Source organism: Nerophis lumbriciformis, linkage group LG24 (assembly GCF_033978685.3).
Source record: "Nerophis lumbriciformis linkage group LG24, RoL_Nlum_v2.1, whole genome shotgun sequence".
NCBI classification, from domain to species: domain Eukaryota; kingdom Metazoa; phylum Chordata; class Actinopteri; order Syngnathiformes; family Syngnathidae; genus Nerophis; species Nerophis lumbriciformis.
In genome coordinates this window covers 15,720,421-15,745,000 of record NC_084571.2, presented here as the reverse complement: position 1 = coordinate 15,745,000, position 24,580 = coordinate 15,720,421, and the positions used below count along the sequence as shown (strand labels likewise).

The window sequence follows — 24,580 nt, the reverse complement described above, 5'->3', positions numbered from 1 at the left end:
AATGCTCAGTCATTCACAAACAAGGACGGGGCGAGTGTCACCACTTTGTCAACAAATGCCTGAGCAATTTGTTTAAAAACAACATTTCAGAATCAGAATCAGAATCAGAATCAGAATCAGTTTTATTGTCATTACGCAAGGTAACGAGATTGAGGCCATTCCATACAGTGCGATGTGTGCATGCTAGAAAAACAATGTGCAAATATATAAAAATATAAAAAATGTAGAAGTGCAATGAATATGGTGTGAAATTAATATATACATGAAAAAAACAAAAACAAAAACAGGGTGGTTGGTGGAATGGGTTATTGCACCGAAGAGAAGGCAGTTATGAGGGACAATGGGGCAGTCCGTTCAGGATGGTTATGGCCCTGGGGAAGAAGCTGTTCTTTAGCCTGTTTGTTTTGGTTTTAATGCACCTGTAGCGCTTCCCAGAGGGCAGCAGGTGGAACAGGTCAGAGCCAGGGTGGGTGCTGTCCTTGATGATGGCACTGGCTCTGTTGAGGCAGCGGGAGGTGTAGATGTCCGTCAGAGAGGGGAGAGGGCGGCCGATGATTTTCTGAGCCGCCTTGACCACTCTTTGCAGCCTCTCCCTGTCTGCTGCAGTGCAGCTGCCGTACCATACCGTAATACAGTAGGTCAGCAGGCTCTCGATGGACGAGCGGTAGAAGGTCAGCAGCAGGTCAGGCTTCAGGTTGTACTTCCCGAGGACTCTAAGGAAGTGTAGCCGCTGCTGAGCCTTCTTGATGATTGATGTGGTGTTGACTGTCCAGGAGAAGTCATTAGAGATGTGGACTCCAAGGTACCTGAAGGTGTGGACCCTCTCTACACGCTCGCCGTTGATGTAGAGGGGGGCAGGGTCGGTGCTGCTCCTCCTGAAGTCGACGATGATCTCTCTGGTCTTGCTGGTGTTGAGAGCGAGTTGTTCTCCGAAGACCAGGCCGTCAGCTTCAGGACCTCCTCTCTGTAGGCAGCCTCGTCACCCCTGGAGATGAGCCCGACCACTGTGGTATCGTCGGCGAACTTGACGGTAAGGTTGTCACTGTGGGCCGGACTGCAGTCATGGGTGTAAAGGCAGTAGAGGAGGGGGCTCAGCACACAGCCCTGTGGGGAGCCGATGCTCAGCGTGCGGGAGGATGAGAGGTGCGGGCCAAGTCTCACATTCTGGGGTCGGTCCGTTAGGAAGTCCCTTATCCAGGCGTTTGTGAGAGGGGGGAGGCCAAGAGTGTCCAGTTTATTGCAGAGTCTGTCCGGGATTATTGTATTGAAGGCAGAGCTATAGTCCACAGAGAGCATCCGGACGTAGCTCTGCTGCTGCTCCAGGTGGTTCAGAGCAGAGTGGAGAGCAACAGCGATGGCGTCCTCTGTGGACCTGTTCGCCCGGTATGCGAACTGGTGGGGGTCGAAGTCTGGAGGGATATGGTCCTTGATGTGCTGGAGAACAAGTCGCTCGAAGCACTTCATGATTACCGGAGTGAGAGCCACTGGTCGGTAATCATTCAGGCTGGTGATGGGAGACTTCTTCGGCACCGGGATTATTGTAGATGACTTCAGGCAGGATGGGATGACTGCCTGAGCCAGGGAGAGGTTGAAGATCCTGGTGAGGGGGGGAGCGAGCTGGTGGGCGCACGTCCTGAGCACCTTCCCAGGTACTCAGTCTGGTCCGGTAGCCTTCCTGGGGTTCACAGCCAGGAGCACTCGTCTGACACTGTGCTCCTGTACAGTGAGTGGAGTGGCGCCGGAGCCCGGTGGGGGCGGGGGCAGGGCTGGAGCAGATGATTTCTCAACCAGCTATTGCAAGGAATTTAGGGATTACACCATCTACGCTCTGTAATATCATCAAAAGGTTCAGATAATCTGGAGAAATCACTGCACGTAAGCGATGATATTATGCACCTTGGATCCCTCAGGCGGTACTGCATCAAAAAGCGACATCAGTGTGTAAAGGATATCACCGCATGGGCTCAGGAACACTTCAGAAAACCACTGTCAGTAACTACAGTTGGTCGCTACATCTGTAAGTGCAAGTTAAAACTCTACTATGCAAAGCCAAAGCCATTTATCAACAACACCCAGAAACGCTGCCGGCTTCGCTGGGCCCGAGCTCATCTAAGATGGACTGATGCAAAGTGGAAAAGTGTTCTGTGGTCTGACGAGTCATTTCAAATTGTTTTTGGAAACTGTGGACATCGTGTCCTCCAGACCAAAGAGGAAAAGAACCATCTGGACTGTTCTAGGTACAAAGTAGAAAAGCCAGCATCTGTGATGGTATGGGGGTGTATTAATGCCCAAGACATGGGCAACTTACACATCTGTGAAGGCACCATTAATGCTGAAAGGTACATACAGGTTTTGGAGCAACACATGTTGCCATCCAAGCAACATTATCATGCCAAGTCACGTGTTACAACAGCGTGGCTTCATAGTAAAAGAGTGCGGGTACTAGACTGGCCAGACCTGTCCCCCATTGAAAATGTGTGGTGCAATATGAAGGCTAGAATAGCAGAAGGGAGACTGTTGAACAACTTAAGCTGTACATCAAGCAAGAAATAATTCCACTTCAAAAATGTGTCTCCTTCGTTCCCAAACTTTTACTGAGTGTTGTTAAAAGGAAAGGCCATGTAACACAGCGGTAAAAATGCCCCTCTGACTCCTTTTTTGCAATGTGGTTGCTGCCATTAAATTCTAAGTTAATGATTATTTGCTAAAACAAAATGAAGTTTCTCAGTGTGAACATTAAATATCTTGTCTTTGCAGTCTATTCAATTAAATATAAGTTGAAAAGGATTTGCAAATCATTGCATTCTCTTTTTATTTAGGAATTACACAACGTGCCAACTTCACTGCTTTTGTACATACATATATATGTATAGATATACATACAGTATATATATATATGTATGCATGTGTATGTAATACACATATATATATATATATATATATATATATATATATATATATATATATATATATATATATATATATATATATATATATATATATACCTGTATATATATATATATATATATATATATATATATATATATACACATATATATATATGGGCAGCACGGTGGAACAGGGGTTAGTGCATGTGCCTCACAATACGAAGGTCCCGATAGTCCTGAGTTCAATCCCGGGCTCGGGATCTTTCTGAGTGGAGTTTGCATGTTCTCCCCGTGACGGCATAGGTTCCCTCCGGGTACTCCGGCTTCCTCCCACCGCCAAAAACATGCACCTGGGGATAGGTTTATTGGCAACACTAGATTGGCTCTAGGGTGTGAATGTGAGTGTGAATGTTGTCTGTCTATCTGTGTTGGCCCTGTGATGAGGTGGCAACATGTTCAGGGTGTACCCCGCCTTCTACCCGAATGCAGCTGAAATAGGCTCCAGCACCCCCCGCGACCCCAAAAAGGGAGCAGCGGTAGAAATTGGATGGATATATATATATATATATATATATATATATATATATATATATATATATATATATATATATATATATATATGTATATATATATATATATATATGTATATATATGTATATATATATATATATACATATATATATATATGTATATATATATATACATATATATATATATATATGTATATATATATACATGTATACATACATATATATATATATATATATATATATATATATATATATATATATATATATATAAAGGTATATTTATCTATAAATAAATATATATATACATGTATACATACATATATATGTATATATATATATATATATACATACATACATATATACTGTATGTATATGTATACATATACAGTATATGTATGTACGTATATATATATATATATATATATATATATATATATATATATATATATATATATAAATATATATATACATGTATACATACATATATATGTATATGTATACATACAAACATACATACATACTGTATGTATATGAATGTATGTCTATAAATATATATATATATATATATATATATATATATATATATATATATATATATATGTGTGTGTATGTAGGTATATATATGTATGTAAAGAAGTGCTGTAGATGAAAAAAAGAGTACAATCAAAGTATGTTGTTGAACCCCTGCTGCTTTTTACTCGTATTATTAAGCATCACGTCTCGCTGGCTTTGAGCCGGCGGTTAAAGATTAGCGTGCGTGCTAAACATTAACTTGGTGTGAATGGAAGTGCTGACTTTGTGCCCTGAGGACAGTCAGCCATCAAGAAGACGTGTTTGTGTGACACGTCCCCCCCAGCTGCCCGACTAAAAACTCCACAAAGGAGTTCCACATGAAGAAGACGGAAAATAAGACGGCACTTCTCACACCTTTCGTTCACCCATAAAAGACCAAATATTTACATCCTACTTTCCTGCTAAAAAAAAAAACTTTCTATGAAGTCGTAAATGTTCTTTGGTGAATTAAAGATGGCTGACAACCTTTTTTTTTTTTTTTTTTACCATTTTTGTCCATTCTATAATGTTGAGAAAGCGTTATATAATAATACATAATAATTACTCTTATGCACGCTATGTTACGTTACATTGGATGTAACGTAGCATGCTACTGTTGACGTGGTTGTTTATCAACAAGGTCAAAGCAGGAAGTAACTTTTTACCAATGAAAACAACTCAAATGAACTTGATGTCAAATAGGAGGAAACATCACACAGCAAACATGGAACACACATACTCACTACTACGACTACTGCAAGGGAATAATGAACAACCAATCAATGATTGAATCCTCCAATATTCACTACTACTACTGTGAGGGAATAATGAACAACTAATCAATGATTGAATCCTCCAATACTCACTACTACTACTGCGAGGGATTAATGAACAACAAATCAATGATTGAATACTCCAATATCACTACTACTACTGTGAGGGAATAATGAACAACTAATCAATGATTGAATCCTCCAATACTCACTACTACTACTGCGAGGGAATAATGAACAACACATCAATCAAGCGTGTTTTGGTGGGATCTTACAGGGTTAGCTGTGACATTCACTATGCCAACTAGTGGTGGTGAGGCTCCTAACTTTTAGCACAACAATTAGCTGAGAGATGACAAAACTCATATACTGAAGTACTACAGTAATTCTGCAGTTCTTGTGTTACTACTCACTTTAGACTCAATGCCTGTTCTAGGGAATGTTTGTTTATAATAAATGCACATCATCCACTTTAAAAATGTATTTTAATAATACAAATAATAAAATCTTAAAAAAACTTCTCAGCTGTTTTGTCGTTACACACACACACCAGCGACCCGCTCTCTTGTCCGCTCTTTTGCAGCAACCGAGTGGAAACTATGTCCAAGTATTTAAAGTTCCCAGCACTCGGGATTTTAATATTTACATTTAATTATTTGAACTCAATTAAACAATTCATTAAAACAACTGCAAATATATTGGAGTTTGTTTCTAATTGAATTAATTTCACGATGCAGCCTTAAAAGTACTAGCAGCATAATATTACACAAAAACATTTTTTTTTTTTGTATTAAAAATGAAACGCTGCTTCTCATGTTCTGTCCTGCTGGTTAAAAGTGTATTTGTTGAATAAAGGATACAAACAACTATTTTTAAAACAATATTACAATAATAATTACAAAACATAACTGGGTCAGTGTTATGTTTGTGACTGTGGTTATGTGTTGCTTGTGCAATCCTATAAAAGTATAAATAAACACAAAACTACGAGAGAAAAAAAAGTAACATTAAAAAGTTGTAGAAAGAGGATTTGAGTAAAGTGCAGTACATACAATTGCAAACAAGAAAATTAAATAACTTGTTGTTAATATTCACTTTGTTCTATATTTGTAAAACATCTTGTAAACATGGTTAATTATTAAATAATAAAGATGTTTTCGCCTAATCGTCACAACAAGGGAATTAATTAACTGATTGTTGCTAATATTTACTTTGTAAATGTTCTTATTATGGTCCTATAAAATATTGTAAACATGTTATATGATTGTATAAAATATTGTAAACATGTTTAATTATTAAACAATAAAGACGGTTTTGCTTAATTGTCAAAACAAGCGAATTTGCAAACTTATTTGTTATACTTACTTTGTAAATGTTGTTATTATGGTCCTATAAAATATTGTAAATATTATTATGGTCCTATCAAATATTGTAATCATGTTCTATGATTGTATAACATATTGTAAATATGTTTAATTAATTAATAATACAGAGGATTTTGCTTAATTGTCACAACAAAAAAAATATTGCTAATATTTACTTTGTAAATGTTTTTATAATGGTCCTATAAAATATTGTAAATGTTCAAAGATTGTTTAAAATATTGTGAATATGGTTAATTATTCAAAATATTAAAGAAATGTTTGCCAAATTGTCACAACAAGCTACTTAAGCAACTTATTGTTGCTCATATTTACTTTGTAAATGTTATTATTATGGTCCTATAAAATATTGTAAACATGTTCTACGATTATATAAAATATTGTAAACATGTTTAATTATTAAATAATTAAGACGTTTTTGCTTAATTGTCACAACAAGAGGATTAAATAACTTATTGTTGCTAGTATTTACTTTGTAAATGTTATTATTATGGTCCTATAAAATATTGAAAATAGCTAATTGTGGGTTGGCTCATGCTGACGTCATCATCTTTTTACGTCACTCTGCACTATTATTTATCATACTTGCACATGTCAGTTATTTACCAGGTCGTTTACGTCATGTTATATTTACTGTTTACATCAAACAAGTCCACCAATAAATATACTTAAGCTGATGAAGATCATTATTAGCGTGATTGAAGTCACGTGAAGGCCACACAACAAAAGCATTTGTGTGATAAAGTGATGATCTTGCAAGAACCCCCAAAGCGCCTTTTGCCAAAGTGCTGACTCGGCAAGTTGTGGGTCCGTGGATGTCGCCCTTTGTGTTGCGTTGACTCCCAGTCGGCCCACTCACGCCCAGCACAACTTTGCCGAGCCGACACGCACGCACATTTCCCGCGGGGACGGACGGGACAGGACGCCGTGATGCTGCCGAGGTGGACGCGGGCTTCAGCCGCGTGAGTGCCAGGACGAAAAGCCCGAAGACGTTTTATGCGCGTGGCTGCGTGTTGATTTATCACGTTTTTCATGACGTTCATCCTCAAATAGGACACAACTTTGATTCAACATCATTTATATCAATTATAACAAGTCAGTGCGTGACAAATACTGTCAAGTGGAACCAAATAATACTCAAATGTATCGCGATTATTATCATGTATTAAATGTTCTTATTCGCACGCACTAATATTTTCCCTTTCCGGTAAACAACAAAATGTATTGTTAATGAGTTGAAATTATTTGAATAATTAGACACTATTTATGTAACATTTTTGTTAGGGAACATTTTGCTCAAATGTAGGCCGTCTGCGTCTGTATCGGCCTTCAGATATTTGATTTCCATTGTACACCGATTTAAAATTATAGCATTTTAATTATTGTTTATCAACTAAATTAGGATTTAATAATATATCCATCCATCCATCCATCCATTTTCTACCGCTTATTCCCTTCGGGGTCACGGGGGGCGCTGGAGCCTATCTCAGCTACAATCGGGCGGAAGGCGGGGTACACCCTGGACAAGTCGCCACCTCATCGCAGGGCCAACACAGACAGACAGACAACACTCATACTCACATTCACACACTAGGGCCAATTTAGTGTTGCCAATCAACTTATCCCCAGGTGCATGTCTTTGGAGGTGGGAGGAAGCCGGAGTACCCGGAGGGAACCCACGCAGTCACGGGGAGAACATGCAAACTCCACACAGAAAGATCCCGAGGCCGGGATTGAACTCACGACTACTCAGGACCTTCGTATTGTGAGGCAGATGCACTAACCCCTCTTCCACCGTGCTGCCCTTAATAATATATATATATATATATATATATATATATATATATATATATATACGCTTCTGGTAAAAAGAGAATCAATAAGTTGCTTCATCTTCTCGTATTTCTTCATTTCTGGAAGCTTCCATGAACACTCCAACTGAAAGCCTTCGATTAGACAACATTTTTTTGGTTCTCTATCGATTTTTGATCTCAACTTTTTTTTCTTTCCTTTTTTTCCCCCCATCCCGGCGCCCCTGGTCTTCTCCTGCCAACCCTGCAGTTGTGCAGGCGCAACTTTCCCGGGAATCAGCAGCAGGACGTAGAGGAACATCTCCCGGTAAGTCCTCTTTATTGCTCATATATATATATATATATATATATATATATATATATATATATATATATATATATATATATATATATATATATATATATATATATATATATATATATATATATATATATTTGTTTGCTGTAAGATGTATTTAAAGTGCAGTTCAAAGTCATTGTTTGACTGGCAGATCATTTTTAAAAGAGCATTTTTTTTTTTAAGTTGATATTTTATCTCAAAGCGACATGAAAATTATTTCACATCCAAATCACAATTTTCTTATTTATTACGATTCTGAACTGACTCCATTTTTTAAAGAAACAATTTTTTTAATTACTTTTTTTTTTAGGCCATGTGGCTAACTTAAAGTGCGAACACATCTTATGTGTCTGCAGCCTTTCTGAAATAGTTTATTATAATCTATAAACCAAACATTTTTGTTGAGTCAAGAATTGATTCAGAATCGAATCGTCACCCGAGTATCAAAACCGACTCATGAGTTGTTTGAAAATTCAATTATTTGTTTTTCTATGTAAACAAAACTACAACTGTTTTATTTCCATGTAAACATTACCTCATCACATAAGGTACATATCAGAGTAATGATTGCAGTATTTGCATATTGTGTGTTTACATGCAATATAATAAACTTCATGCATCGTTAATCATAGCTTTTTTAATTGTCTTTGGGAGAAAATACAATATAAAATAATAATACAGTAAACATGACGTTTTCATGCACATTACGTCACAAAAGTTCTGAAAGTCCTCCAGGATAAAAACATCACATCGAAACTCAATATCCAGAACTCTTTGAAAATGGTGATGCATTTCAAAATAAAAACAATTTAATAAAAACTACAAAAGTTCCATTCGTTAGGACGTTGCAGGTCTGCACATGCGTCAATCACCTCCTCTCGCTGCCGGTGTCACGAGGAAGAAAACAGGAACCAAAACGGGTTGGAAGTTGGATTGCTGAGTAAAAAAAAAAAAGTTCATCCACACGGAAGACTTCCCACTGCAACCTGCACGCGCATCGTCTTCTCCTGCACGCGCATCGTTTTCTCCTGCACGCGCATCGTCTTCTCCTGCACGCGCATCGTTTTCTCCTGCACGCGCATCGTCTTCTCCTTGCAGCCCGCGGCAAATGTGATCTGCTTCTTCTCTTGCGCGCACACAAGGCGGGTGTGTGTGTGTGTGTGTGTGTGTGTGTGTGTGTGTGTGTGTGTGTGTGTGTGTGTGTGTGTGTGTGTGTGTGTGTGTGTGTGTGTGTGTGTGTGTGTGTGTATGACTAAATGAGTGCAGTATGGTGACCATACATGATACTGTACATGATACTGTACATATATTGTACATGCTACTGTACATGATACTGTGCATATAGTACATGATACTTTACATGACACTACATATATAGCACATGATACTGTACATGATACTGTACATAAATAGTGTACATATATACTGTACATGATATTGTACATACATATTGTACATGATACTGTACATATATACTGTACATGCTACTGTACATGGTACTGTATGTGATACTGTACATATATAATGTACATGGTACTGTACATGATACTGTACATGCTACAGTACATGATACCTTATATAGATCCTGTACATGCTACTGTCCACGATACTGTACATGATACTGTACATGCTACTGTACATGATAATGTATATGATACTGCACATGCTACTGTACATGATGCTGTAAATGATATTGTACATCGATACTGCACATGTTACTGTACATGATACTGTACATGATACCTTATATATACACTGTGCATGCTACTAAACATGATACTGTACATGCAACTGTAATACAACTGTACATGCTACTATACATGTTACTGTACATGATACTGTACACAGCTACTGTACAGAATACTATGCATGTTACTGAACATGATACTGTACACAGCTGCTGGACATGCTACTGTACATGCTACTGTACATGATAATGTACATTATACTGTACATGTTACTGTACATAATACCTTACATAGATACTGTACAAGCCACTGTAATGATACTGTACATGCTACTTGACATGTTACTGTACACAGCTATTGTACATTTCACTGTACATGCTACTGTACCTGAGACTATACACACACACAATATATATATATATATATATATATATATATATATATATATATATATATATATATATATATATATATATATATATATATATATATATATATATATTCAGTATATATATATATATATATATATATATATATATATATATATATATATATATATATATATTCAGTATATATGTACAATATGATACAAAATGACACAATATCATTGAAGATGATACAACATGATAGTATCTGATACAATATAACACACTATCATACAATATGATACAACATGACAGTCTCTGATACAACACAATACCATACAATATGATACAAAATTATAGTATCTGATACAATACAACACAATATCATATGATATGATACAAAATGATAGTATCTGATACAATATGACACAATACCAAAAGATACAATAATGTACAATATGATACAATACCATACAATAAAAAAATATACGGTACGATGTGTTATGTTACAAAATAATACAGTACAATGCAATACAATGCAATATTATACTGTTCTATACTATACTATACTATACTATATGATACTATACTATACTATACTATATGATACATTATGATACAATACCACACAATATTATCACATTTGACACAATACGATTTAATATGATACTGTACGATACTACACGATACGGTCACATGTTACGATACAATATAGATACTCAGCGATACAATGTGTTACGTTACAATATGAAACGGTACAATGCAATGCGATACTATACGATACTACAGTATACAATACTACACTATACTTTAATATATGTGATAAATTATGATACAATACGACACAATACCATAAAATATGATAAAATAGGACACAATGTGATACTATACGATATTATATGACACTGTACAATGCGGTACGATAGGATGTGATATCTTACAATACAATACGGTACAATGCAATGCAATTCGATACTATACTATTCTATACTGTACCATATTATATGATACATGATGATACAATATAACACAATACTATTCAATATGATACAGTATGATACTATACCATGCAATATTATATAATGATGATGATGATGATGATGGTGATGATGATGATGATGATGATGATGATGATGATGATGATGATGATGATGATGATGATGAAGATGATGATGATGATGATGGTGGTGATGGTGGTGATGGTGATGATAATGATGATGGTGATGGTGATGTGATGCGGTGATGATGGTGATGATGATGGTGATGATGGTGATGGTGATGATGATGATGATGCTGATGATGGTGATGCTGATGATGATGATGGTGATGGTGATGGTGATGGTGATGGTGATGGTGGTGTTGATGATGATGATGATGATGATGATGATCATGATGATGATGATATGTGATAGTGGTGATGATGGTGATGATGATGATGATTATGATGATGATGATGATGGTGATGGTGATGATGGTGGTGATAATGATGGTGATGATGGTGATGATGATGGTGATGATGATGGTGATGATGGTGATGATGATGGTGATGATGATGATGGTGATGGTGATGATGGTGATGATGATGATGGTGATGATGCTGGTGATGATGATGGTGATGATGATGGTGATGATGATGATGGTGATGGTGATGATGATGGTGATGATGCTGGTGATGGTGATGGTGATGGTGATGATGATGGTGATGATGGTGCTGATGGTGCTGATGCTGGTGATGGTTATGGTGATGTTATGGTGGTGATGATGGTGGTGGTGATGGTGATGGTGATGGTGATGGTGATGATGGTGATGGTAATGGTGATGGTGGTGGTGGTGATGGTGATGGTGATGAGGGTGTTGATGATGGTGTTTATGATGATGATGATGGCGATGATGGTGATGGTGGTGATGATGGTGATGGTGATGGTGTTGATGATGGTGATGGTGATGGTGATGATGGTGATGATGGTGATGCTGGTGATGGTGATGATGGTGATGGTGATGGTGATGGTGATGGTGATGATGATAATGATGATGGTAATGGTGGTGATGATGGTGATGATGGTAATGGGGATGGGGATGAGGATGGTGATGGTGATGATGATGGTGATGGTGTTGATGATGGTGATGATGTTGATGATGATGATGGTGGTGGTGGACGTGGATTGTGGATTGAACCACATTGCATGCCTTAGAACCACTTGGACTGACTTAGAACCACACATAGAATGACATCGGCCCACATACAAGGACATAGAACCACACAGACTGACATAAAACCACATAGGACCACATAGAGGACATAGCACCAGATAGTACTACATAATTTAAGTGGATTGTCATAGCACCACATCGCATGATTTAGAACCACATAGGTTGACTTAGAACCACACATAGAATGGCATAGGACCACATAAAATGACATAGAACCACACAGAATGACATATGACCACATTAAATGACATAGTACCACACAGAATGACATAAAACCACATATGACCACATAGAAAGACATAGCACCAGATAGCACTACATAAATTGACATGGATTGTCATAGTCTACATGGATTGTCTACATACATGTAGAACATATATTTATGTAGAACCACACGTATGATTACAAAGATCCACACATGTTGAACCTCATTGATTTACATAGGACAAAATAGAATCACACACGTTGAACATATCATTATGTAGAACCACATATAGGATTACATAGAACCACACGAGTAGACATATAATCATGTAGAACCACACATATGATTACATAGATCCACGCACAAAACTGCATAGAAAATTTACAACCACACACATAGTCCTACATAGAATGACATAGGATCACACATGTAGAAATTATATTTATGTAGAACCACACGTATGTTTACTTAGCTCCACACATGTAGAATCCCGTATAATTACACATAACAACATAGAATGACATAGATTCACACACGTTGAGCATATAAATATGTAGAACCACACATAGGATTACATATATCCATACATGTAGAACCCCATAGAATTACACATAACAACATAGAATGACATGTTCACACATGTAGAACCACATAGCAAAATACATAGAACCACATAGCAAAATACATAGAACCACATAGAATGACATGGATACACACATGTAGAATTATGTAGACCACACATATAATTACATAGAACCACACATGTAGAACATATAATTATGTAGAACCACACATATAATTACATAGAACCACACATGTAAAACATATAATCATGTAGAACCACACATATGATTACATTGACCCACACACAAAACTACGTAGATAACTTACAACCACACACATAGGCCCACACAGAATGACATGGAATCACACATGTAGAAAATATAATCATGTCAGTGACGTGCGGTGAACTAAAATATAATCATGTAGAACCACACATAGGATTACATAAAATCACATAACACCACACATGTAGAACCACATTGAATGACATTAAACCAAACATAGAACCACATGGAATGTCATAGGACCACAAATGTAGACCCACATAGAATGACATGGAACCACAAATGTAGACCTACATAGTCACACATGGAATCACACAGAGAACAAATGGAATGACACGGAACCACAAATGTAGACCCACCTAATTTGAGATGGAACCACACATAGAACCAATGGAATGACATAGAACCACACATGTAGACCCACATAGAATGACATAAAACCACACGAACAACCACATGGAATGAGATGGAACCACATGTGTAGACCCACAAAGAATGACATAAAACCACACGAACAACCACATGGAATGAGATGGAACCACACGTGTAGACCCACATACAATTACATGGAACCACACATGTAGACCCACATAGAATGACATAAAACCACACGAATAACCACATTGAATGAAATGGAACCACACGTGTAGACTCACATACAATGACATGGAACCACACATACAACCAATTAAATGACACAGGATCACAAATGTAGAACCACATATAGTGACATAGAACCACACAAACAACCACATAGAGTGACACAGAACCACAAATGTAGAACCACATAGATTTGAGATGGAACCACACAAACAACAACATAGAATGAATGGAACCACACATACAACCAGAGGAACCACAAATGTAAACCCACAAAAAATGAGATGGAACCACACATAGAACCAGTGGAATGACATATGATCACAAATGTAGAACCACATATAGTGAGATAGAACCATACATACAACCACATGGAATGACATGGACACACAAATGTAGACCCATATAGAATGAGATGGAACCACACATAGAACCAGTGGAAAGATACAGTATCATAAATGTAGAACCACATATAGTGACATAGAACCACACAAACAACCACATGGAATGACATGGAACCACAAATGTAGACCCACATAGTATGAGATTGAACGACACATGTAGAACCACATAGGATGAGATGGAACCACACATAGAACCAATGGAACCACAAATGTAAACCCACATAGAATGAGATGGAACCACACATGGAAACAGTAGAACCACAAATGTAGACCACATAGGGTGACATTGAACCACACAAATAATCACATGAAATGACATTGAAACACAAATGTAGAACTACATAAAGTGACGTAAAACCACACAAACAACCACATAAAAATGAGATGGAACCACACATAGAACCAATGGAGTGACGCAGAACCACAAATGTAGACCCACATATAGTGACATAGAACTACACAAACAACCACATGGAATGACATGGAACCACACATGTAGACCCACATAGAATGACATGGAACCACGCATAGAACCAGTGGAATGACACAAGATCACAAATGTAGAACCACATATAGTGAGATAGAACCACACAAACAACCACATGGAATGACATGGAACCACACATGTAGACCCACATAGAATGATATGGAACTACATATAGAACCAGTGGAATGACACAGGATCACAAATGTAGAACCACATATAGTGACATAGAAACACACAAAGTAGACCACATAGGGTGACATTGAACAACACAAAGACTCACATGAAATGACACTGAAACATGAATGTAGAACCACATAAAGTGACATAAACCACACAAACAACCACATAAAATGAGATGGAACCACACTCAGCACCAATGGAATGACACAGGATCACAAATATAGACCCACATGACATAGAAACACACAAATAACCACATAAAATGACATGGAACCACACATGTAGACCTACATAGAATGAGATGGAACCACACATTGAACCAGTGGAATGACACAGGGTCACAAATGTAGAACCACATATATTGACACAGAATCACACAAACAACCACATGGAATGACATGGAACCACAAATGTAGACCCACATAGAATGAGATGGAACCACACAGAGAACCAATGGAACCACAAATGTAGACCCACATATAATTAAATGGAACCACACATTTAGAACCACATATAATGAGATGGATCTGCACATGGAACCAATGGAACCACAAAGTTAGACCACATAGTATGAGATGCAACCACACATGGAACCAATGAAACCACAAAGGTAGACCACATAGGGTGACATTGAACCACACAAAGAATCGCATGAAATGACATTGAACCACAGATGTAGAACCACATAAAGTGACATAGAACCACACAAACAACCACATAGAATGAGATGAATCCACATATAGAACCAATGGAATGACACAGAACCACACATGTACACCCACATACAGTGTCCTAGAACCACACAAACAACCACATGGAATGACATGTAACCACAAATATAGACCCACATAGGATTAGATGCAACCCCACATGTAGAACCACATAGATTGAGATGGAACCGCACATGGAACCAATGGAACCACAAAGGTAGACCACATATTGAACCACACAAAGAATCACATGATATTACATTAAACCACAAATGTAGAACCACATAAAGTGACATAGACCACACAAACAACCACATAGAATGAGATGGAACCACACATAGAACCAATGGAATGACACAGAACCACACATGTAGACCCACATAGGGTGACATAGAATCACACAAACAACCACCTGTAATGACATAGAACGACACATGTAGACCCATGTAGAATGAGATGCAAACACACATTGAACCAATGAAATGACACAGGATCACAAATGTAGAACCACATATAGTGACATAGAACCACACAAACAACCACATGGAATAAGATGGAACCACACAAAGCACCAATGAAATGACGCATAACCACAAATGTAGACCCACATAGATTTGAGATGGAACCACACATAGCACCAATGAAATGACACATAACCACAAATGTAGACCCACATAGATTTGAGATGGAACCACACAAACAACCACATAGAATGAGATGGAACCACACATAGAACCAATGGAACCACAAATGTCGACCCACATAGAATGAGATTGAACCACACAGAGAACCTGTAGAATGACACAGGATCACAAATGTAGAACCACATATTGTGAGATAGAACCACACAACCAACCACATGGAATGACATGGAACCACAAATGTAAACCCACATAAAATGAGATGGAACCACACATACAACCAGTAGAATGACACAGGATCACAAATTTAGAACCACATATAATAACTTAGAACCACATGGAATGATATGGAACAACAAATGTAGACACACATAGAATGAGATGGAACCACACAGAGAACCAATGGAACCACACATGAAAACCCACAAATAATGAGATTGAACCACACATGTAGAACCACATAGAATGAGATGAACCACACATGGAACCACAAATGTAGACCCACATAGAATGAGATGGAACCACACATGGAACCAAGGGAACCACAAAGGTAGACCACATAGGGTGACATTGAACCACACAAAGAATCACATGCAATGACATTGAACCACAAATGTAGAACCACATAAAGTGACATAGAACCACACAAACAACCAGAAAATGGATGGATGGATGGATGGATGGAATGCAACCGAACCACAAATTTAGACCCACATAGAGTGACATAGACCCACACAAACAACCACATGGAATGACTTGGAACCACACATATAGACCCACATAGAATGACATGGAACCACACATAGAACCAGTGGAATGATACAGGATCACAAATGTAGAAACACATATAGTGAGATAGCACCACACAAACAACCACATGCAATGACATGGAACTACACACAGAACCAATGGAACCACACATGTAGACCCACATAAAATGAGATGGAACCACACATGTAGAACCACATAGAATGAGATGGAACCAGACATGGAACCAATGGAACCACAAATATAGACCCACATAGAATGAGATGGAACCACACATGTAGAACCACATAGAATGAGATGGAACCAGACATGGAACCAATGGAACCACAAATATAGACCCACATAGAATGAGATGGAACCACACATGGAACCACAAAGGTAGACCACATAGGGTGACATTGAACCACACAAAGAATCACATGGGGGGTATAGCAAGGTTGGTAGAGTGGCAGTGCCAGCAACTTGAGGGTTCCAGGTTCAATCCCCGCTTCCGCCATCCTAGTCACTGCCGTTGTGTCCTTGGGCAAGACACTTTACCCACCTGCTCCCAGTGCCACCCACACTGGTTTAAATGTAAGTTCGATATTGGGTTTCACTATGTAAAAGCGCTTTGAGTCACTAGAGAAAAGCGCTATATAAATATAATTCACTTCACTTCACATGAAATGACATTGAACCACAAATGCAGAACCACATAAAGTGACATAGAACCACACAAACAACCACATAGAATGAGATGGATCCACACATAGACCCAATGGAATGACACATGTAGACCCACATAGAGTGACATAGAAACACACAAACAACCGCATGGAATGACACATGTAGACCCACATAGAGTGACATAGAAACACACAAACAACCGCATGGAATGACACGGAACCACACTGTAGACCCACACAGAATGAGATGGAACCACCCAGAGAACCAATGGAACCACAATGTAGAACCACGAAGTGAGTGAAAAGCATCCCTAATTGAGTCATGCGATGAGGCGTTCAGGGTGCAGCCGAGTGTGGGACAAAAAGAAGCCCCTTCATGGATAGTATTAGTTGACTCCTCCATGATGTTTTCTTCTCTGGACTTCTTGTGGCGGACGAGACGTGAAAGGAGAACATTTGAGTCCCGTGTTGTTGTTTAAGGTGCAGGCGGGGTGGGGGGAGGTGGGGTGGGGGTGGAGGGGTTGGGTTGGGGGGGTTAGATCCGGTATTCGCCTGCTAGCTTGAGCCCGCCGGTAGCCTGAGCGTCAACAAGCCGCCTTGCAGCACCGCAGCCTCGGACACGCGCGCGTCTTGCGTCCGCCAACCCTCCATGACACTCCGCCGCCGCTGGCGCCAGGAGGAAGAGGAGGAGGAAGAGGAAGAGGAAGAGGAAGAGGAGGAAGAGGAGGAGGAGGAGGAGGAGGAGGAGGAGGAGGAGGAGGAGGAGGAGGAGGAGGAGGAGGAAGAGGAGGAAGAGGAGCTGCTGTGGCGGGGAAAATAGAAGAAGATCCGCTAACGCATGGATTTATTTCCCGCGCTTCTTTGTTCACCTTTTTCAAGATGACTGACCCTCCGAACACTTCTTCATCTTCATCATCCTCCTCATCTTCATCATCGGTGGCGCGGCCTCGCTCCGTCCTGCCGCCAGCGGACCGGGAGCAGCGGCGCTAGAGACGAGAGGTAGGACGTGTTTACCGGCAGGCCCGCGGCCGCCGTTACCGTGCAGATGATTTATGGGCTCAAAGGTTCACGTGGAGTTCACGGATTCAAACTACACCCCCCCGGTGCACACGCACACGCGCATGCACTGTACATATAAATACTCGTTATGTACCCCCCCCCCCCCCTCCACCCCTCCCACCCCCTTGCAATATTTACCTGCCGATGTTCTACGTCACGTGTTTAGTATTCAACCACACGTGACCTGTTTGACTTGTTCATCATATTTACTACGAACATGTACTTTATTCTTCATATTTACTTTATTATTCATATTTACTTTATTATTCATATTTACTTTATTCTTCATATTTACTACGAACATGTACTTTATTCTTCATATTTACTTTATTCTTCATATTTACTTTATTCTTCATATTTACTACGAACATGTACTTTATTCTTCATATTTTATTTACTTTATTCTTCATATTTACTTTATTCTTCATATTTACTACAAACGTACTTTATTCTTCATATTTACTTTATTCTTCATATTTACTACAAACATGTACTTTATTCTTCATATTTACTTTAAACATGTACTTTATTCTTCATATTTAATGTAGTCTTCATATTTACTTTATGCTTCATAATTATTACAAACATTTACTTTATTTTTCATATTTAATTTATTCTTCATATTTACTACAAACATGTGGAATAAGCGGTAGAAAATGGATGGATGGATGTATATTGACTGTATTCTTCATAGGTATTACAAAAATGTACTTTATTCTTCATATGTATTACAAAAATGTACTTTATTCTTCATATTTATTACAAAAATGTACTTTATTCTTTATATTTATTACAAACATGTACTTGATTCTTCATATTTTACTTGATTCTTCATATTTATTACAAACATGTACTTTATTTTTCATATTTACTACAAACATGTACTTTATTCTTCATATTTACTATAATGTTTACTTTATTATTCATATTTACTACAACATGTATTTTATTCTTCATATTTATTACAAGCATGTTCTTTATTCTTCATATTTACTATAAAAATGTACTTTATTATCCACATATATTACAAAAAATTACTTTATTCTTCATATTTATTGCACAAATGTACTTTATTATTCACATTTATAACAACATGTACTTTATTATTCACATGTATTGCAAAATGTACTTTATTATTCACATATATTACAAAATGTGCTTTATTCGTCATATTTATTACACAAATGTACTTTATTCTTCATATGTATTACAAAACTGTACTTTATTCTTCATATTTATTACACAAATTTACCTTATTCTTCATATGTATTACAAAAACATACTTTATTATTCACATTTATAACAACATGTGCTTTATTATTCACATGTATTGCAAAATGTACTTTATTATTCACATATATTACAAATTGTACTTTATTCTTCATATTTATTACACAAATACACTTTATTCTTCATATTTATTACAAAGATGTACTTTATTGTTCAAATTTACTACAAAAATTTTCGTTTTTATTCACATTAATTACAAACATGTTCACATTTTGTTCTTTGGAGACAAATTGTAGAAATAAACACTTTAGTGCGTTAAATAATCTCATGTTAATTAATATGCTTACTTTCACATTTTATCATTTAATATTGTCACTTATTGCACCATTTTAGTGCACACATATGTGCAAAAGTGGTACCAGTTATTATTATTATTAGTATTCGTTGTATTTGTTTATTAATGTTTAATAATATTCATTGTATTTGTTTATTACTTTTATTACGTGTTCTCGTCAAATCTGCACTCAATGTAATAATAGAGCATGTGTCCTTATTTCATTGAGGCCTACAAAATAAAATGCACCACCAAAGTAAAAGCATAATAAAATAATGTCAATGATTATTATCTCTCAGAAGCGCCTTTGAGTATCGATCAAACATTATATGAACGCTAACCACACACGCGCCCATTTCCACGCATTGCGTGTACGAGTCTGAATTATTGACATATTCGTGATCATTTGCAGTGTTCCCCGCATGCAGGCGCCATGTGTAATCTTACATCGCGATAAAGGAGTCCAGGACCCCCACGGCCGACCATTCCACGGACGCATAGTGCGCGCTGGTGTTTGGGACGCGGGCTGGCGTGACGTGAGCCCTTAATGGCGCAGCAGCTTGACGATGTAATAACGAAGTCCTCCCACTCGCCGTGACTATTCCTCAGAGTGCGTCATTAAGACTCGGCGTGTCTGCAAGATAAATGAGTGACAGGACTGGACTGTGTCGTCTTAGATTAGACAACAAAAACACTTTCTGCATTCTTGCTTTTTCACTGCCTGCATTTTTAAATATTGTAACACTTTAAGCAATAAAACATTACATTGCAATCCCTGCAATAAAACAAAGCCTTTTTTGTATTGTTTTATTTTGAACAATGTAATACAATTAATGTAGGCAAATGCATATTTTATTTTATTTTATTTAAGTCAAATTCGATCCAAATCTGTTTATTGGAGCATGATAATACATGTATTTAATTTTACATTGTATTTATTTTTACATTTGAAAGACACAACAACAAATGAATTCGTCACGACGAAGGCCTGAGCAAGCTTGTAAATTCTCCATTTATTAGGGGTCTTCATCTTTGGCCGCTTGAGGAGTTGTTGTGATTTCCTGGCCTAACGATTCGATTCTGCGTCGATCCTCGATTCAAACCGGTTCTTGCAATGCAATATTCGGTGTAATCGTTATAATGACACTCCGTTCCGAAACAGATTACAGGTTAGAAAATAAAAGTGAAATTGGCCTAAAAAATTATTTTTAAAAACGGATTCTGAAAATAGATACAAATGTTGTTTTGTTTCTTATAGTGATTTTTTATGAATCGATTTAGAATTGGAATGAAAAAAATAATCAGGATAAGGATGTGAATCGATTTTTTTGCACAATCTTACCGTTTATTACAAAAAAAATGTATATTGTAATAATAATAATTATTATTTTTATTATTATTATTATTATTGTTATTGTTATAATTGTTATTGTTGTTGTTGTTATTGTTGTTATTGTTATTATTATAATAATTGTTTTAATTATTGTTGTTATTGTTATTATTGTTATTATTATTATTATTTTAATTATTGTTGTTATTGTTATTATTGTTATTATTATTATTATTTTAATAATTGTTGTTATTATTATTGCTATTATTATTGTTAGTATTATTTTATTTATTGTTGTTATTGTTATTGTTATTATTATTATTTAAATTATTGTTGTGATTGTTATTATTTCTATTATTATGATTAGTATTAGTTATTGTCGTTATTGTTATTGTTAATGTAATTATTATTATTATTATTGTTCTTGTTACTATTATTATTATTGTTGTTATTGTTATTATTATTATCATTACTAATGTTGTTATTAGTCGTAGTCGTAGTATTATTGTTAATGTTATTATTATTATTATTATAGTTGTTATTATTATCACTATTGTTGTTGTTGTTGTTGTTGTTACTATTATTATTATTGTTGTTGCTATTGATATTATCATTGTTATTGTTATTATCATTATTATTGTTCATATTATTATTGTTAATATTATTATTATTATTGTTATTATTGTTATTATTATAATTATTAATGTTGTTATTTTTCTTATTATTCTTATTGTTATTGTTATTTTCAATGTTGTTATTATTTTTATTATTACTATTATAATTAGTGGTGTTATTGTTATTATTTATATTTTTAATATTATTATTATTATTATTATTACGATACAATCGACACATTTTAAAGAGCCACACATAACAACCATGAAAACTCCCCTAAATAACTACAACCTGACTAAAATGTCATATCATAATGTCACACACAAACATTAATAATCACTAAACAGCGCCCCCTAGATTGTTTCTATTTCACAATTAGTTCCTGACACAAGCTGCACCGATCTCATGAAATGTGTTGAAGTCGTCAATCGTGACAACAAACAAATCTCAAGAGGCCATCTTCAAAAAAACAAAGCAGGAAGTCGGCCATATTGGATTCTGTCGGCCATTTTGGGAGAACAGCATGTGTTTGTAGTTTGTGAGAAAGAAGAGGATTTACAGGAAATGTTGTGTTGTTATTATCGTGTTATTACACACCAACAGTGTTCACAGGAAGGGTTTTATTACAAATTTTGTTTATTATCGTGTTATTACACATGAAGAGGAGATTTTGTGAAGCGTTCATACAGACACAGTATATTGCGTGCGGGTGTGTGTGTGTGTGTGTGTGTGTGTGTGTGTGTGTGTGTGTGTGTGTGTGTGTGTGTGTGTAAAGAAAGAGCCCCCCCACCCCCCACAGGAGCATCTGCAGGCTGTGCAGTGAAGGGGGGGGCCGGGGGGGTGCGGGAATAAAAGCGCTGCCTCCTATTCATGTCACGTTGCCTTTCATGGCCACAAGATGGATTTATCTCTCTGGTTTCTCCTTCCGTCTTCTGCTAACCTCTCAGGTCAGATCGCGGGCGAGCCTCAGAGAGACGGCGTCACGTGACCCCTGATGCCAAATGCTCTGCAGGCGGCGGTTCTCAGCCAGGACCCGAGACGACAGACATGCAGAAGAGCACGTACTACGACAACGCCGCCACGCTCTTCGCGGGCTACCCGTCCTACCAGGCGCAGGGGGGGGCGGCCAACGGCTTCGGGGGCTACGAGGCGCAGGGGTCGCACCGTCCGCCCGCCTTCCAGCCCGCCGCCCATCTGGAGGTGGACGCCTTCCACGGCTCCGCCTGCTCCCTGCAGTCGCTGGCTGCTAGTGGCGGGCGGCAGCAGCGGGTAGTTGACGGCGAGGAGCTGGGCGGCAGCTGCATGAGACCCCGCCGCACGCCCGCCTCCCCCACGCTCAGCGACGGCAGTACCGCCAATCAGCAGCCGGGGGGCAGCATCGGCGCCTCCTCCGCCCCTACGGTGGGCCCCGACAAGTCCTCCGCGTCCTCCGCTTCCTCCTCAACGTCCTCCTCCTCCTCCTCCTCGTCCTCCTCGTCCTCCTCGCTGCCCTCCAAGCACATCTTCCCCTGGATGAAAGAGTCCCGACAAGCCACCAAGCAGAAAAACTGCTCAGCCGCCAACACCTCGGCCAACGGTGTGTCCTCCGCCTCCCACTTCCTCCTCATCACACACACCCTCCTCCTCCTTCCCATGCACCGCGCTAATGGGACCCATTACCTCCCTGCTTGGCACTCAGCATTAAGAGTTGGAATTGGGGGTTAAATCACCAAAAATTATTCCCGAGCGTGGCCACCGCTGCTGCTCACTGCTCCCCTCACCTCCCAGGGGGTGATCAAGGGTGATGGGTCGAATGCAGAGAATAATTTCGCCACACCTAGTGTGTGCGTGTGACAATCATGGGTACTTTAACCTTAACTTTTAAAGCGCTAAAGTGCTACCTCTACCTCAACCGCGCCAACAAGTCGGCCCAAAACCCCAAAAGTTTTATTTTTTTAAATCCCATGAATCCATGCCAGACGCCA

The 24,580-nt window shown here is 37.9% G+C and overlaps 1 protein-coding gene across 7 annotated transcripts in view; it reads left to right on the top strand.

Annotated features, from left to right (window-relative positions):
* The window catches only part of hoxb3a (homeobox B3a), a 105,558-nt gene that overhangs the window by 54,170 nt on the left and 26,808 nt on the right, over positions 1-24,580 (top strand). For 4 of the 7 annotated variants that reach the window (XM_072915965.1, XM_072915966.1, XM_061981653.1 and 1 more), the window contains 2 exons: positions 8,187-8,243; positions 23,564-24,192. In XM_072915965.1, coding sequence (XP_072772066.1) covers positions 23,664-24,192 — 529 coding nt within the window. In that variant the 5' untranslated portion in view covers positions 8,187-8,243; positions 23,564-23,663. Of the gene's footprint in view, positions 1-640; positions 1,031-8,186; positions 8,244-18,819; positions 19,048-23,563; positions 24,193-24,580 lie in introns of those variants that run through there. The other 3 variants (XM_072915964.1, XM_061981658.2, XM_072915967.1) reach the window with 3 other exon arrangements.